The sequence below is a fragment of the Trichosurus vulpecula genome, chromosome 9 (genome assembly GCF_011100635.1).
Source record: "Trichosurus vulpecula isolate mTriVul1 chromosome 9, mTriVul1.pri, whole genome shotgun sequence".
NCBI classification, from domain to species: domain Eukaryota; kingdom Metazoa; phylum Chordata; class Mammalia; order Diprotodontia; family Phalangeridae; genus Trichosurus; species Trichosurus vulpecula.
Genome location: NC_050581.1, coordinates 113,457,686 through 113,474,380, shown reverse-complemented (window position 1 = coordinate 113,474,380; position 16,695 = coordinate 113,457,686). Strand labels below are relative to the sequence as shown.

Here is a 16,695-nt window from a genome sequence, read left to right as displayed (position 1 = left end):
TAGCTTCCAATACGTTTCTTCAATGTCGGCAATGCAACAATGGAAAAGCAAAAAAAAAAAGTCAGATTTTTTTTCAATGTGCTTAGCAGTTTTGCTCTTTTTCTTTCTTCTTTTAAAAATTAAAAATTTAGTGACTAGTGTATAAATTAATTCAATGCGAAGTCATTCGTGGTAGTTATATGAGATTCGGGGAGGGAGGAGGGAGGGAGGGGAGAAAATCTGGAACTCAAAATTATGTAGAACCATCTGTTGTAAACTAAAAATAAAAATAAATTTAAAATAAAAATAAAAAAAATTAAAATTTAAAATTTAAAAATTAAAAAAGGTAGCAATAAAAATCTTTTAATAAAAACAATGGAAATGCAACATTTATACATAAGGTATCTGAAAAGTCTTAGTGCAGTTTTAAGCTTATTAAAGTTTAAAACTGCACTAAGACTTTTGAGACATCCTGTATAGTAATAACTACCATGCCATACTGAAGAGTGTATAGGAAAGAAAAAAATAAAAAGGTCCCCAAACAAATCATTTTCTGGTGCAATGTTTAAAACCCAACCTAACTCCTCTACTTCTGTCCTTTCAATACCCTAACCCATTCAATGTTGAGTGAAAAGGGTTTGTCATTTGTTTTCACAAAGAAAGCCTAATCAAATGCTTCAGCCAGGAGGTACTTGGCATCTAGCTACAAATTAAGAAGATAAGAGAAGTGAAAGGCCCAGGCCACACATTTAAAGGGATGGGCTAAACTCTAAGGTCAGGTGACATGACAGAAAATCCATCTCCCCATTTCCATGACAATGAAGATAAGTCAGTTAAAAAAAAATACTTATTCAAATCAATTCCTTGGAACATATCTCTCTGGAATCCAAAATTATAATGATTAAAGCCAGAAGTTTTCACTTCTGCTTATTCTTGAGAAATCAGTAGAACTGATGGTATTTCTTCCCATTTGGTAATACAGTGACTAGACAGAAAGGAAAAGGAGTAACTGGTGGTATAGCCAGCTGCGAACAAGGCAGTTACTTTATCATGGTAGTAATATTACAAAAACAGTTCTACAACATATCAGCTAACTACCAAATGAGATAATACATGCAAAGTTCTTTGTAAACCTTAAAGCACCATATAAACATCAGTTATCAGTTATTATCAAGACTCATGAGGAAGTCAAAAGTACCTTGTCAACAGGTAGCTTTTTTTTGAAGAGCTACAACCATCTTTACAAACATGCCCTGCTGAACTTTAATGATGCAATGAAGAAGGGAGCTACTGTTACTGAGATGGATGAGACTGTGAAGCACCAATTATGGTGCTAGAATAGAACTGGAGAGGAAGGTGTGTTCTAAATGAAAAGAGCACTGGCCTGGTAATCAGGAGACCTGGATTCAAATGCAAACTGCCATCCAGTGGGGTGTGGGCACAGCCAAGTCACTTCACTTCTCTCTCCATTCTCTCCTCTTAAGGCACACACAAGCTTTCAAAGGATCCTTCCAATTCTACCATGCTATGGTTTTGTGAGTGATATACCCTGGGAAGGCCTTGGGAAAGTCCTCTGGGACACTTACTAGCCAAGCGATTTTGAGCAAGTCTCTGATCCTCAGTTGGCTCATCTATGGCATACTACCACCTTACTTTAGGCTAGATTTCTGCAAGTCCCTAACAATAACAACAGCATCAAGGCATCACAGTGGAGAATAGATAGATATACTTGGGGCCTAAAGATACCTCTTAGACCAGAGGTTCAAAGACACCAAGCAATTTGACTGATGTCAAACAACTACTAAGGGAAGGGCACAAACTAAAACTCCTGTCTTTTTACCAAGTCTCATGCTCTCTCTACTGGACTGCATCACCTCTCCTCTTCCACTACCCTGGTTCAGGCTCTGAACTTCTATAATAACCACCCGAGCACCTTGCTTCCAGAGCCCTCACCAGCTCATCCAACACAGAGTTGCCTCCCAAAAAAATCTTTCTAAGGCACATGTATGGCCATGTTACTCCCCTGGATCCTGTTTGGTTGGAGGATAAAATTCCTTAGCTTGACATTCAAGGACCTCTCAACCTACCTTTCCTGTCCTATTTTATACTACTCCTCTTTCTGAATTCTCCATTCCAGCCAAATTGGTCTATAAGCTATTTCCCAAACTCAATACTTTATCTGGGGACACCGTGCATTTACAAATGCAATTCCCTGCACCATGTCCATCTATGCTTCACAGAATCCTTTTCTTCTTCAAGGTTCAACTTAAGACGTCAGTTCTTCAGTAACACTACTATCTTCCCAGTTCTTGGTGCTCTCTTCCTCACTTCCTTGTACTAATTTATTTGGATATATTGTATCTTTCTGCCTCCTCCCCCCATCACTCCAAAATAGCATCTACCTCCCAGGGATTTTGTAAGGATCAAATAAGATAATAATTACATATGTATATAGCTTATAATTATTAATTAAATTAGTGAGCTCAAGCAAAGAGTGCTAACCACTTGTCAAATGAGAGTGCTCGGTTTCACCTTAAACTAGTATCCTCTCTGATAGGAGGATATGACCTAACAGTGCACAGCAGCTTCCTCCCCATAACAAAAACAAACCTTATTTCACCAACAGCAGCCAATGAGCATTTCCTGCTTTGCTTCAGCACCTCAAAGTCCCACAAGACAGCCTTCTAGCCTTGGAAACTAAGCAACAACCGCAACTCCAACTTCTAATACGATTCACTGATATATCCTCCCTCCAATTTTCATTAATCTCTAAGAAAAACATTAAACAATATATACTTAATGAATATCTGTTGATTAATTAAACCAAGTAGCTGGAAAACTTACAGCTTAGAGAGACAAGGGGAGGGTGGGAGTTGACATAAATAGAATACCTATACAGAACTATAAACTCTTCCTTTCTCTTTCTGTGGAAAGACTTTTCTAAACCAGGGATGGGGTGGTCTTTAGGCCACATGTGGCCCTCTAAGCCCTCATGTTGGGCCCTTTGACTGAATCCAACCTTCACAGAATAAATCCCATTAAGAAAAGGATTTGTTCTGTAAAACTTGGACTCAATCAGAAGGCCACACCCAAGGACTTAGAAGGCCACATGTGGCCTTGAGGCCATAGGTTCCCCAGCCCTGTTATAAACCAGGATTTCAAACTGAAGCCTCAGCCAACATGAAACCAGTTTCTCAGTTCACACAACAGCTTCACTTTCAGGTTTCCTTCTCACTTGGTACATCACATTCTTCTTCTGATGAACCCATAAAGGCTAAGAGCAAAAACAAAAAGAAGTCAGCCTTATTTTTTGCTAGCAAGACTGAAAATACCTAACAAAAGAAAATAAACAATTAAAGTTGAAAAGGAAAATGGGAACTTTATATATTCTCCTATACACTTTCTCCACCCCAGAAAAGTCAAACACTACCTTGTCAAATGCTGCTGACTCAAAGATATCTAGGAATTATCACCACAGACTCCTTAGGGGAGAGATTTTTTTTTCAGAATAAAGAAGAAACAAAAGAAAATTCCAACCATAAAGAAAAGGGTTTTATCTAGTGATACAACAATAAACCCTTGGGTAAAAGGGGCATGGATAAAAAAAGAAGAAAAGCTTACAATTAACTATACTTTCAAACATAAGAATGAATTCATTCCTGGAACTCCATAATTATTCCCAAATTCTTGGGGCTCCAAAACACTCTACAAGGCTCTTGGCACCAAACAGGTAGTTAATTTCTTACTTTAAGCACAGTAACATCCTCAAAGGTAATGCAAATGATTTCAATAACAAGTTAGCTCTTAATTTGGAAAGACAAAAACCATGTGATTTCTGAGTGCCTTTTGTTCAGAAATGAGCTCATAGCCAAGAGTCTTTTGATGCCAGAAAGACAGGGCTTTAATAGAAGTAAAATAATAAAAAAGCTGTATTTTCAGCCCACAATGACATTTTACATATGTTTGGATAGAAATGTCAAAACCTATTCTATGCCCAAAAAGTGGTTCTTTGAAAAACCCAGAGTTGTATCTAAACTTCCCAAAGACTCAAATCCTTTCTTTAAAAAAGTTTTGTCCCCTTGTGGTCAGACAGCAGCTCCAACTCCACTAACCTCAGTCACAAGTAGGCAAATACACTATTTCAGGAACTAAAGCACCACTCCTAAGACTCTGACTAGTATTTCTGGCAACACACTGCAGTAGATGTGCCACAATACAGAGTAATAACTATCTGGGTAGGCTGATAAACATCAAAGGAGAAAGAAGTTAATAACAGATTACACCACCACCACCACCACCACCATCATCACCCCCTATTTATCCAAAGACTTAGGTCTTTTACTTATGATGAGGATCAAACACGATGTAAGATGAATTAACTGAAAACGAAATCAAACCTTGCTGATATCAGTACATGACAATAACGACACAAGCATGTGTCCCAAATAACAAGGCCTGCAACCATAGCAAAGCCCCATACTGCAATAAATATAATTACTATTATTATCATTTGCAGATGACCCAAAAGCCAACTAAAAGACACATAATGCAAGGCGACTTTCCAAAATAGAATAAAAGATATCATCAAGAACAGAGATGACTAGAAAAGGAAGCATGCTAAATCATGTAACAGGGCTAACAGTATCCAAGAAACATTAAAAGAATCAAAGAAAGTATTCCAGCACCTTGGTCAGATCCTCTCTGAAAGCTATACAGACAGACATAAAAAACAGAATGGGGCACCAGTTGGGCAAGTAGTCACATTAATGAGATCATGAAGATATCACAGGAGTAGGAGGATTAATAACAATAACATTCACATTTTTAATAGCAACTTAAGGTTTGCAAAGTGCCTTCCGCACAACTTTGTGAAGTAGGAAGTACAAGGATTATTATGCCCATCTAACTAAGAAACGGAGGTTCATTAAGGTTAAGTGATTTAAAATTAAAACCCTTTATAGAATAACATATAGCTGGAAGGGACCTCAGAGGCCACCTAGTCCAAATCTTCATTCTACAAATTACTGAAGCTTAACCAGGTTAGACTTGCCCATGTTTACATACGACAGCAAATATCAGTGGCAGGATTTGAACCCAGGTCCTCTGACCTCAGAGATATGCTGCCTTCCTAAGGGGTCCTTATTCAAAGTGTAGCTCTATTCCTACAATCAACTATACCCAATTTGAGGAAATAGGAGAAATAGCGAGAGAAAGAAATCCTAATTGTTCTTTTCCTCCCCAATTGTAGTTAAGACTCTCCAGCTCACAACGAACCAGTGTACTAATCCTTCCACTTAAATTACTTGCACTTCACATCATCTTATAGTCAGGAGATGATAAGGATAGCAGATGTGTCAAGGTTATCCTCCATGATTACCTAGCAGCATGGTGCTAGTTCTAATATTCTCTCACTAGAGAAGAGCTCATACAACGTAAGGGCACCAAAGGTCAAACATATATCCTTTTAATCTGGAGGGGCGTATAACTTGGTTAAGCTCACAAGAGAACAAAGAGGATTTTTTTTTAATGGACCACAAATCAGATACAATGACTTGTCAGAGCGGAAAAAAAAAATTAAGGTCAACATGCAAACCAACAAACTTGTTCATTTAACACCACCTGGAATACCTGGTCTTCAATGTTGGGAAGTTAATGAATGAATGAGCATCTTTCTCAAGCCATACCCTGCTCTGACTTCACTCTGAGAGGATCATAGATAGTCAGTTTTACTATGTGTGTCTTGAAAACCCAAATTTGTTCCAAACTGATTAATATGTTAGGGAATATTTTGAGCAAAACTCACATTTCAAGTTCACTGATGGCAACTTCTTCCTTGATAAACATCAAGAATATTAAAAATAACTATTTCACAATAACTTGCAAGTTATAACCCTTCCAACACGCACTTCCTCAAGCAAACTTTAGGACTTTGTCAAGGTAAAGGGCCATATTTATCATACATCTTCTGGTGCAACTGGATGGAGAAGAGCAGTCCTAGCTCCTCACACACACACTTTCCAACATGGCCTCTGGCCCTTGGCCCAAATTGCCACCTGCCAAACTTACCAGAGGACTTTGCCAGAATCAGGGCATAGTCTGAGGCCCAGGACACCTCCACCATTTACTGCAGTACTTAAATATTTCTTAACTATAGAACATGTATAAAACTGTGCTACCATTGACACTGATATTTTTGACCATTATGTCCCTAAACCCATTTTCCCATAAGCTCTGTGGTTTTCGCTTCTTGACTTTGCATAGTGCCAGTACTTTGGGGAAATTCATATGTCCCATTATAGCAGAACCGACTGTATTTAGAACAACAGTCCTTTAAATCAAATCCAATCCCCTCATCTTACAACTTATATCTTCTGGAACAAAGGTCTAATTTCTAAGATATATAAAGAACTGATTCAAATATCTAAGAATAAAAGTTATTACTCAACTGATAATTCATCAAAGGATATAGACAGTTTTCAGAGGAAAAAAAATCCAGGCTATCAATAGCCATATGAAAAAATGCTCTAAGTTACTAATAATTAGAGAAACGCAAATTAAAACAATTCTAGGGTTCTACCTCACCTCCATCATGTTGGAGGTTTACAAAAAGGGAAAATAACAACTGTCAAGAGTGGCTGTAGGAAAACAAGCACATTGACTAATGCACTGTTGGTGGAGCTGTGAAGTAGTCCAGCCATTGTGGAAAGCAATGTGGAAGTATGTCCCAAAAGTTACTAAACTGTGCATACCCTTTGACCAAGTGATAACCACTACTTTATTTCTATGCCAAAGAGATCAAAGAAGGAAGAAAAGGACTCATATGCACAAAAATATTTACAGCAGAAAACTGGACTCTAAAAGAGTGAGTGCTTATCAACTGAGGAAAAGGATAAACAAATTGTGGCACATAAATGTGATGAAATACTATTGTCTCAAAAAAAGATGAAAGGGATAGTTTCAGAGAAAACTGCGAAAATATGCATGATAAGACGTAAAGTTGTACGATGTAAATTAACAAGATGTAAATTCACACAGTAACTATACCTTAGAGACAAATGATTGTGAAATGCAATGACCAATCTCAATTCCAGAGGGCTCATGATAAAACATGCTACCCACATTCTAATACAGGATGCAGATTGAAACATACATATTTTTTGGACACAGTCAATTTGGGAATGTTTCATTTGACTATACATATTTGTTAGGAGGTTTTTGTTTTTCTTTCTTTTTCATTTGGAGGGAAAGAAGTGAGGTAGATTTTTGCTCATTTGAAGAAATTAAATTAAATTTAAAGAATAGAAAAAATAAAGGCAAATGGAAATATAAGGAGAAAGTAAAGAGACCATCTTAGCTCAGACTTTTCTCAATTAATTAGTAAACATTTATTAAGCCCCTATTATGTGCCAGCCACTGTATTAATCACCTCTCATTTAGACTACAACAGCCTCATAATTGTTCTCCAAGCCTTAAGTCTCCCCCTACTCCAATCCATCCTCCATACAGCTACCAAAGGCTTCCTTAAAAGGTAAATTTACACTATTGATTAGAGAAATGTAAATTAAAACTCTGAGGTACCACCTCACACCTAACAGATTGGCTAATATGACAAAAAAGGAAAACGGCTGTTGATGGAGTTGTGAACTGATCCAAACACTCTGGAGAGCAATTTGGAACTATGCCCAAATGGCTATAAAACTGTGCATACCCTTTGATCCAGCAATACCACTACTAGGTCTGTATCCCAAAGAGATTACAAAAATACAAAAAAGGGAAAAGGACCCACATGCACAAAAATATTTAAATCAGCTCTATTTGTGGTGGCAATTGGAAATCAAGGGGATGCCCATCAATTGGGGAATGGCTGAACAAGTGGTGTTATATGACTGTAATGGGATACTATTGTTCTATAAGAAATGATGAGCAGGCAGATTTCAGAAAAACCTGGAAAGACTTACATGAACTGATGTGGAGTGAAATGAGTAGAATCAGGAGAACATTGTACACAGTAACAGCAATACTGTTCAATGAGCAACTTTGATAGATTTAGCTCTTCTCAGCAATATAGCGATCTAAGACAATTTCAAAAGACTCATGACGAAAAATGCTATCCACATCCAGAGAAATACCTATGGAGTCTGGATGCAGATCAAAGCATATTGTTTTCTTTTTTTTTCTTTCTCTTGGTTTTTCCCTTTTGTTCTGATTCTTCCTTCACAACATGACTAATGTGGAAATATGTCTAACAGGATTGTGCCTATATAGCCTATGTCAGATTGCATGCTGTCTTGAGGAGGCGGAAGAAAAAACCTTGGAACTCAAAATCTTATAAAAGTGAATGTTGAAAACTATCTTTACATGTAATTGGAAAAAATAAAATACTATTAAGTAGAAAAAAAATTTTATAAAGGCATATTTACATCTCCCTACACAAACTCCTTGGCTCCCTACTCACTCCTTCAAAGACAAAATTCCAGTTTGGTTTTTAAAACCCTTCACAATGTGGATACAACCTGGCCTCAATCTTTCTAACATTATTCTCCTTCCTGCATGCTACTACCTAGCCAAACTAGCCTCAAACTCACTCCACATTCAATCTCAGTGCCTTTGAATGGACCATCCCCCACACCTGGAGGCCAATTCATCTTCACTTCTACATTACAGAATCTTTCTTCCTTCAATATTCTGCTCCAGCACTGCCTCCTATAGGGTGTCTTTCCTGATCCCCCTAAAAATTAGTGCCCACTCACCTTAACCAAACTGTACTTACTGTGCATTTATTGTTTATGCTTGAATATGGACAAGTCTCTACCACAGAATTCAATAAGCTCCCTGACAGTATAGATTGCTTCATTTTTTGTATCTACAGTGCCTTACTCATAGTAGGAGCTTAATAAGTGCTTGCTGATTACTGCCTGATTGAATCTGGCCTTCCAAAGCTTAGGATATACCCAAACAATGATTAAAAAAAAAATACATGGTGGATCTTTCCCTCCTCCGAACCCGTATACCAATGATCTACACAATTTAACAATTAATCATGTACTACTTTGTACTACCACTTCTAATGTTCCTTCGAATACAAATACACAGACCAAAAAAAATGTGACTTCCTCAGTAAAAGACCTACTTGTATGGAAGCTCCCTTAGAAGATAATCTCAAAGGGTAAGGGATTTCCTAGGCTAGCAGGTTTTCCTGACTTCAAAGTGCTCCACCCACTATGATATGCTGCAGCTAAGGTTGCCTTAAACTACTATTTAAATCTTTTAATTATTTAGATTTTCTTGCAGTGGATGTGGAGTCAGGAAGGTCACTTTCAATTCCAAATCCTAAGATATCTTTACGCAATCTAATTTGTTGACTCCTCGAAGAAAAGGATAAGGTCTGAGTATAGGGACTCAGACACTAGGTCCCAGGAGCCAAGCCCTCCATGCGCAGATTACCTTCTAACTGGGCATCATCCCTCTCTCCCTCCCCACACATTTTGAAAGAAGGCAGAAAGAGCTGGAATTGATTATGAGTTCTGTCAGGAAGGCCACTGGGGACCCAATCATCTAATCTGATACCCAACTGCATCTCTTTTCTTCTCTGGGCTTTGAGAAACCACAAACCAACTTTACCTTAGCCATCACAGGCCCCTTGAAGGTAGTGGTCTCAATCAAATGTTTTTTCCCTATTTTATAGCTGTCAAAATTCCTCCTCTCCTAATCCTTTGAAATTCAAAGTCCCCCATGTCCCCATTCCCCAATCCCCATTCACCTCAGCCCTACCACTCCCAAATCCCTATCCTGCTCTGGCATCCTCTTCTATTATGCCCTCTGGACCCTCCACTCTACTGTTAATCTTCCCTTAAGTAGAGCCGATATTTCTTCTTCCCTGACTGACATTATCACTCTCCATAGTGATTCTTCATAACTTGTGTTCTCAAGACTTCTAGATCACCCTCTTCCATCCCAACAGAGGATCTTACTTTCTACTTGACTGCAAAAATAGAGGCTATCCATCATTTGTTCCCTCCTTTATCCTATTGTACACTTCGAAAACCCTCTTCGTCCCCCATTACCTCCTCCTTTGCAGCAGTCTTTTCCAGTCTACCCCTGCCCCTTTACTTGGGCTTTGCTGCCATTCCTTCAGGAATATGCCCCCTCAGATATTTCTCTCTTCAGATCTCTCCTTATCTACTAGTTCCTTCCCTGCCTTTTAAAAAGATCCCTGGCTCTCCCCAAATCTTGGGGCAAAAAAACAAAACTCTGCTATCTCCTCAAGCTATGTCCTACAACTTTCATTTCTTCCATAAACAAACCCCTAGAAAGACTTCCACTTCTTAATCTCCCACTCAATACTCAATAATAGCTCATTCTCAACTTTTCTCATCCTCTCCGATACTGGGACCCACCTTCTCTCATGCCCTCTAACACAATGGGTCAGGAAAAAGAATGGTTTACTCTTCGCTCCTCACTGTCAATATCCTTCATCAACGTTTCCTCTGTTGAGGTTCAATCCATCCCTCTTCCATTTCTTCATCCTCTCTGTAGTTAAGACTCTCCAGGCCATAATGACTGCAATTACTTGCATTTAACACTATCAAAGACAGTCAAAAAATAGTAAGAATAGGGGCAGCTAGATGGCGCAGTGAGTAGAGCACCGGCCTTGGAGCCAGGAGGACCTGAGTTCAAATCTGGGCTCAGACACTTGACACATGTACTAGCTGTGTGACCTTGGGCAAGTCACTTAACCCCAATTGCCCTACCTTCCCCCCCCCAAAAAAATAGAAACAAACAATAGTAAGAATAGTAGATCACAGATCAAGAGCTAGAAGAAGCCTTGGAAATCATCTAGTCCAACCCCTTCATTTTCCAGATGAGAATACTGAAACTCACACAGGTAAAGTGAATCACCTATGTTTTTCACTAAGTTATCAGAGGAAATATTGAACCTCAGCCTTTGTGGGTCTCCTTGACTCCAAGTTCAGCACACATGCACTACCTCTCAGTCTTAAAAGAGACTGTGCCCAGGCCTGCTTAGCAGCATTCTAACCTCTCACTGCAAAGAGGCTCGCACTCTCCAGAGCTCTCTTTCCAGACCTTTATCGTACCATCTTTCCAGCTGCTGGCTCACTTGTATGTCAAGTTCAATACCTTATTCACACCCTACCCCATGCCCTTGTATTTGGGGACTTCAACATACACACTCGATTACCCTGGCCTCCCAGTTCATTAACCTCCTCAACTCTCTTGATCTACAATTTCACTCCACCCCAGCCCCACTCAGGGTTTGTAATACCCTGAATCTCACAATCATCAGTAACTGTCTACCTCTAACATCTACAACTCTGAAATTTCTGAGCACAAACTCCTATCCTTCCGTGTGTGTGTGTCTCTCTCTCTCACTCCTCTGAAACCTCTCCTGTGTTCTCAGTGCAATGCCTAGGTATTCCTCCTCACCCTGATGTCCTGGTTCCAAATTCAGTTTTCTCTCCATTATATCCCACTGCTTTTAAACCTATTGGTACCTCCTCTAGAATAATCCAGTATCCCATCACTGATCATCAAGTTAGGAATTCAACAAATAATAGATATCTTCTTTATACTAGATGTGCAACTAGACACTGTTGATACAAAGATTAAATGATATGGCCTCTACCCTCAAGGAGTTTACAATCTAGCCCAGGGATAAGACAAGTAACTATATATGCAAATACGTACTATACAAGTTAGGAAATTTTAAAGTATATATATATAAATATTTCATATAGCATATGAAGAGAGTCAAAGCATGAGACTGTATCCACCTTTCAAACAGAATGAGATGTCTGTGAAGGGGGAGAAGTTCATCCCAGGGGTGAGATAAGACTAATATGAACTGACACGGTTGACAGCAGATTAAGTACATCATTCTAATCCTCTCAGTTTTCCCTCTTCACCTCTTAACTTCTAAAAGAGATTCTCAGGGACAAATTTTGCTAAGACTGTTCCATCTTTGTTGTAAAAAAAAAACAAACCCACCATTTACAGTCTAATAGCATATTATGGCATACAAAATAATATCAAAAATAATCAAGAACATAATGGTAGGAAAAGACAGGCCTTGTATGGCAGATGGAACAGGTTCCTCTGTCAAATGGCTTTTCCATGGTATGTTATTTGCATATACAGATGCACATATGGTTTAGATCCATAGAATCATTGACCCTTAAAGCTAGAAGGGGCAACTTGCTTCTTAAACTGCGGGGTCTCGACCCACAGTTTAATTAGTGCTGAGAGATCACCAGTGGAAAAAGAAACCCTCTAGTCCAAACCCCTCATTTTACAGCTGAGGAAACTGATCCTCAAAGCAGGGAAGTAACTTGTCAGTTCATTTTTCAATCCTGTCCGACTCTTTGCGACCCTACTTGAGGTTTTCTTGGCAAAGCCCCTGGAGCGTCCTGCCATTCACTTCTCCAGAAGTAACTTGTTGCCGAGCCCAAACCCGAACCAGGGTCGTCTGATGCCTGGTCTTTGTATCACACAGATCCGAGTACGTCTCATCGTAATCTCTTTTTCGGCAGACTCAGTTGTAGTAACTTTGTATATCCAACGCCAAACACAAAGTCCGCCTTTGAGGAAAGACCCTAAGTTTTCACTCTTTTCATTCTGGGCTCTTGGTCCAACTTTGTCTGATAGACAGGAGCTACGAAGACCAAAGAAAAGAAAGCCACGCGGGTAAAAAGCGAAGAGGAGACACATCCTGGGCTGTTAGGATCCTGACTTCCTCGGATTATCTGCGATGTTATTCATCTTCCCGTCATTCTTTGAGGCTGACAAGGGCGCAGAGTAGAGAAACCCCCTCTCCCTTCCCCACGGAGGGGAGAAACGACCCCTGGGGAAGCTGAAAAAAGCACCTTCCATCTCATCTCGTTTCAGCTCCCCCTCCTCCCCCGCCTCAGTTTCCCCTATGGGGATGGGAAGGGAAGAGAATCTCTTCGCTGCCACGATCACTCGCCCTTCACCGGCTTCTCCCGATGGAGGCAGAGGAGGCCAAGTCGAGGGTCCTCAGACGCTCAAGCAAAAGGCGGCTTCCGAGCTAAGACCCATCCTGAACAGAGACCCACGCGCATGCGCCTATTGAGAGTCCTGCAGGCCAGCTCTGCCCCCGCGCGCGCCCCGGGCCGTTACCCCGCTCCGCCAACACTCCTCTCCCCGCGGCAGCCTCCCGCCAATCGTGCCGCCTTTCTCCCTCCTCTTCTCACCTTGCGCCCAGTCTTTTCTCTAAGCGCCTTGAGCCGCTCTTTCCGCCGCAGCGCCTCCTCCTCCAGACGTCCCACACCAGGTACTGGCGCAGCCATCTTGTTTCTCAATTAGCTTCCGGTCGGGTATAGCGCACGACCCCGAAGAGTGACAGCGCAGGAGAGGAAGGGATGGGCTGAGAAGCGAGGGGGCGGGGCCTTTTGACCAATAGTGGCAGCGTAGGAGCCTGAGGGGGCGGGATCAGGTGACGACTCGAGGCAGCCCTGGGGAAATTAGTTGCTTTAAGGCCCCATTAAGCCATCGCCTATCCCCAGAAGCGCGTTTCTGATCAGGTCTAATTAAAGGAACTCAGAGCGCGTCGATAGCGTCTTCTTGCTCTAGGTCCGTAGATAGAGCAGAATTCATCTTGATTTATGCACGACTTTTACCAACACATTCATTTCATTTAGTGCATTTAACTCTTCAAATAATAGTAGCTTGCATTTATATGGCGTTTTAAGCTTTGCAAAACACTTTACATAATTTTTATTTGATGCTCAGACTCATAGATATTAAAGATGGCTTTTCCAGTCTAGTAAGTGTCTGAAGGTGAGATTTTAACCCAGCACTCTATACACTATTACTACCATGCCTTTGAGACAATTGGTATTATAGGAGGAGAGCCTGAAGCCAATAATGACTTCATCTGTAAAAAGGAATGGCTGAACAAATTTTAGTATATGAGTATAATGAAATACTATTTTGCCTTAAGAAATGATGAAGGGGATGGTTTCAGACAAACCTAGGAAGAGTTATATAATCCAATTCATAATATATAAATAAAATATATGTAAAATAAAATAAATTATATAAATATATTCTATATATTATATATTACATATAATATATATAAAATATATGTAAAATAAAATAAATTATATAAATATATTCTATATATTATATATTACATATAATATATATAAAATATAATAAAAACATTTTTAAAAAAACAACTTTGAAAGACTTAAGACCGCTGATCAATATAATGACCAACTATGATACCAGAGGATCAACGATGAAGAATGATGCCCATCTCCTGACAAAGAGATGATGGAGTCAATATGCAAAATTGGATGCAGTCAATGTGAGATTTTTTTTTTAGTTGAATATGCATATTTGTTATTAGGGTTTTATTTTTATTTTTTGCCCAGTCAGTGGTAAGATGGAAGGGAGAAAAATTAAGAATTGTTCATTGAAAAAAAGTGTCAGGATCCCCATGCCAAGACCACCACCCCTTCTTTTTCTTTCTCCTCTCTTTTTACTGTGAGGAGACACCCTCTTTTCCAGGCTAAGGCCCAGCAAGTGAGCTCTGCACTGAGCTTGGCATAACCACAATGCTTTTTACTCACCCTCTGGATAAGCTCTGCTGCAATAAAATCCCATAATTGTTTCACCCCAGCCCCTGGTGGTCCCTGAGCTCAGACAAGCACCTGCTGGAATCATGTTCGGGCGGTGAAGCCCTGGTATGTGTCAAACTTGCCTCATTGTTGCTGTTACCCTTCATTGTCCCAGCTACTGCTCACTGCATGGCCATTCTGTGACTCTTTGGTCATTTATTTTCAGGGTTTAAAAAAAGTAATAAGAGGGTTAAGTGAGAGGAAGTTTTGATCTCTGAAGTTTCCCCCAGTTCATACTGGAAACAACTAGATTTAGTGGGAAAAGTATTGAGTTTAAAATCAGGACACATGGATTGGGATTCTCACTCTACTGTTTGCTACTCGTGTGACCTCAGACAAGTCACTTTACTTTTGTGAGCATTAGTGTCTTGATCTAGGAACTGCAAAATTGTGGCATGTTGTACTGATGATATTAAGGATCCAACTTAGACATTCTATGACTCTTCTTCAGCCTCTGGCCCTGCTATGCATAAAAGAATGCCTAACAAATAGTTGTTGAATGCAACAGGTGAGGGCTATCAGGCATAGCCTCTAGAAATAAGTTGATAGTTATCACTCTGAACTCTGCCTGGGAATATTAAGTTTAATTGTGGACACCAAATTATAGGAAGGAGATGGGCAGTTAGGTGGCACAATACACAGAGCTTAGACTTGGAATCGGGAAGACTCATCTTCATGAGTTCAAATCCAGCTTCAGACACATACTTGGCTATGTGAACCTGGACAAGTCACTTAACCTTTTTTTGCCTCAGTTTTCTCATTGGTAAAATGAGCTGGAGAACAAAATTGCAATTTCCACTCCAGTATCTCTGCCAAAAAAAAAAAATGAGGTCATGAAGAGTCAGGCATGACTGAAATGACTAAACAACAACAACTTGGATAAGGTGGAGAGCATCCCGAGGACAATGACCAAGATAGTCAGTCTGAATCAGAGAATATTTAAAGGGGGACATAATAACTATCTTCAAGTACTTGGAGGGCTATCACATGGAAGGGAGGTTAGATTTGCTCTGCTTGACCCTATAGAGAAGAACTAGGAGCAGTGAGTGGGCTGTTTTAAGAAGCAATGGGTTACTCCTCACTCAAGACTTCAAGTAAAGTGGAGATCAAGTCAATATGTATTTATTAAGCACTTATTATGCACCAGACATTCTGCTGAGAGCTGCGGATACAAAGAAAGGCAAAAAAAAAAAAAAAACAGTCTCTGCCTTCCAGGAGTTCACATTCTAGTGAGGGAGACAAAATGCGAATGATTATATACAAACAAAACACATAGAAGGTAAATTGGAGGTAACCTCAGAGGAAAGAGGATAGCAGTATTGGGGTAAGTGGGAAAAGCAGAAGGTAGAAGTTGAGTTGGGGCAGCTAGGTGGCAAAATGGATAGAGTAGAGAGAGTGCCAAAACTAAAGTCGGGAAGATTTATCTTACTGGGTTCAAACATGGCCTCAGATATTTACCCTGGACAAATCACTTAACCCTGTTTGCCACAATTTTCTCATCTGTAAAATGAGCTGGAGAAGGAAATGGCGAACCATTCCAGTATCTCTGCCAAGAAAACCCCAAATTGGGTCACAAAGAGCCAGACATGACTGAAAATGACTGAACAACAACAGAAAGGAGTTGAGCTGAGTCTTGAAGGGAGCCAGGGAATCCTGGAGTCGGACACCAGGAGGGAGAGTGTTCCTGTGATGGGGGACAGCCATCAAAAGGTGTGGAGTTGGTGAAAGCATGCACTGGTCAAGGAAAAGCAGGGAGGCCAGCGTGGCTAGACAACAGAGTTCAGAGGAGAGTAAAGTACAAACCATTCATTGGATAAGTTGTAGAGAAGATTATTTTTCGTTCTATGGTCTAGACTAGATTTTAGATTTAGAAATGGAAGGGACCTTAGCAGTGATCAAATACACATCTCTCATTTTTCAAATGAGGAAACAGGAGCCCCAAGAGATGAAATGCCCAAGGTCACACAGGTAGTAACTGACCAAGCTGGGACTCAAGAGTACCCTAGGGGCTCTGACTTGAAATCTAACACTCCTTAGACTCTACTATGGATCT

The 16,695-nt window shown here is 40.0% G+C and overlaps 1 protein-coding gene across 1 annotated transcript in view; it reads right to left on the bottom strand.

Annotated features, from left to right (window-relative positions):
* Window positions 1-13,335, bottom strand: part of CCDC12 (coiled-coil domain containing 12) — a 79,393-nt gene extending 66,058 nt beyond the window's left edge. The window contains exon 1 of the mRNA XM_036739301.1: window positions 13,209-13,335. Coding sequence (XP_036595196.1) covers window positions 13,209-13,304 — 96 coding nt within the window. The 5' untranslated portion in view covers window positions 13,305-13,335. The remainder of the gene's footprint in view (window positions 1-13,208) is intronic.
* Window positions 13,336-16,695: the final 3,360 nt, after the last annotated feature.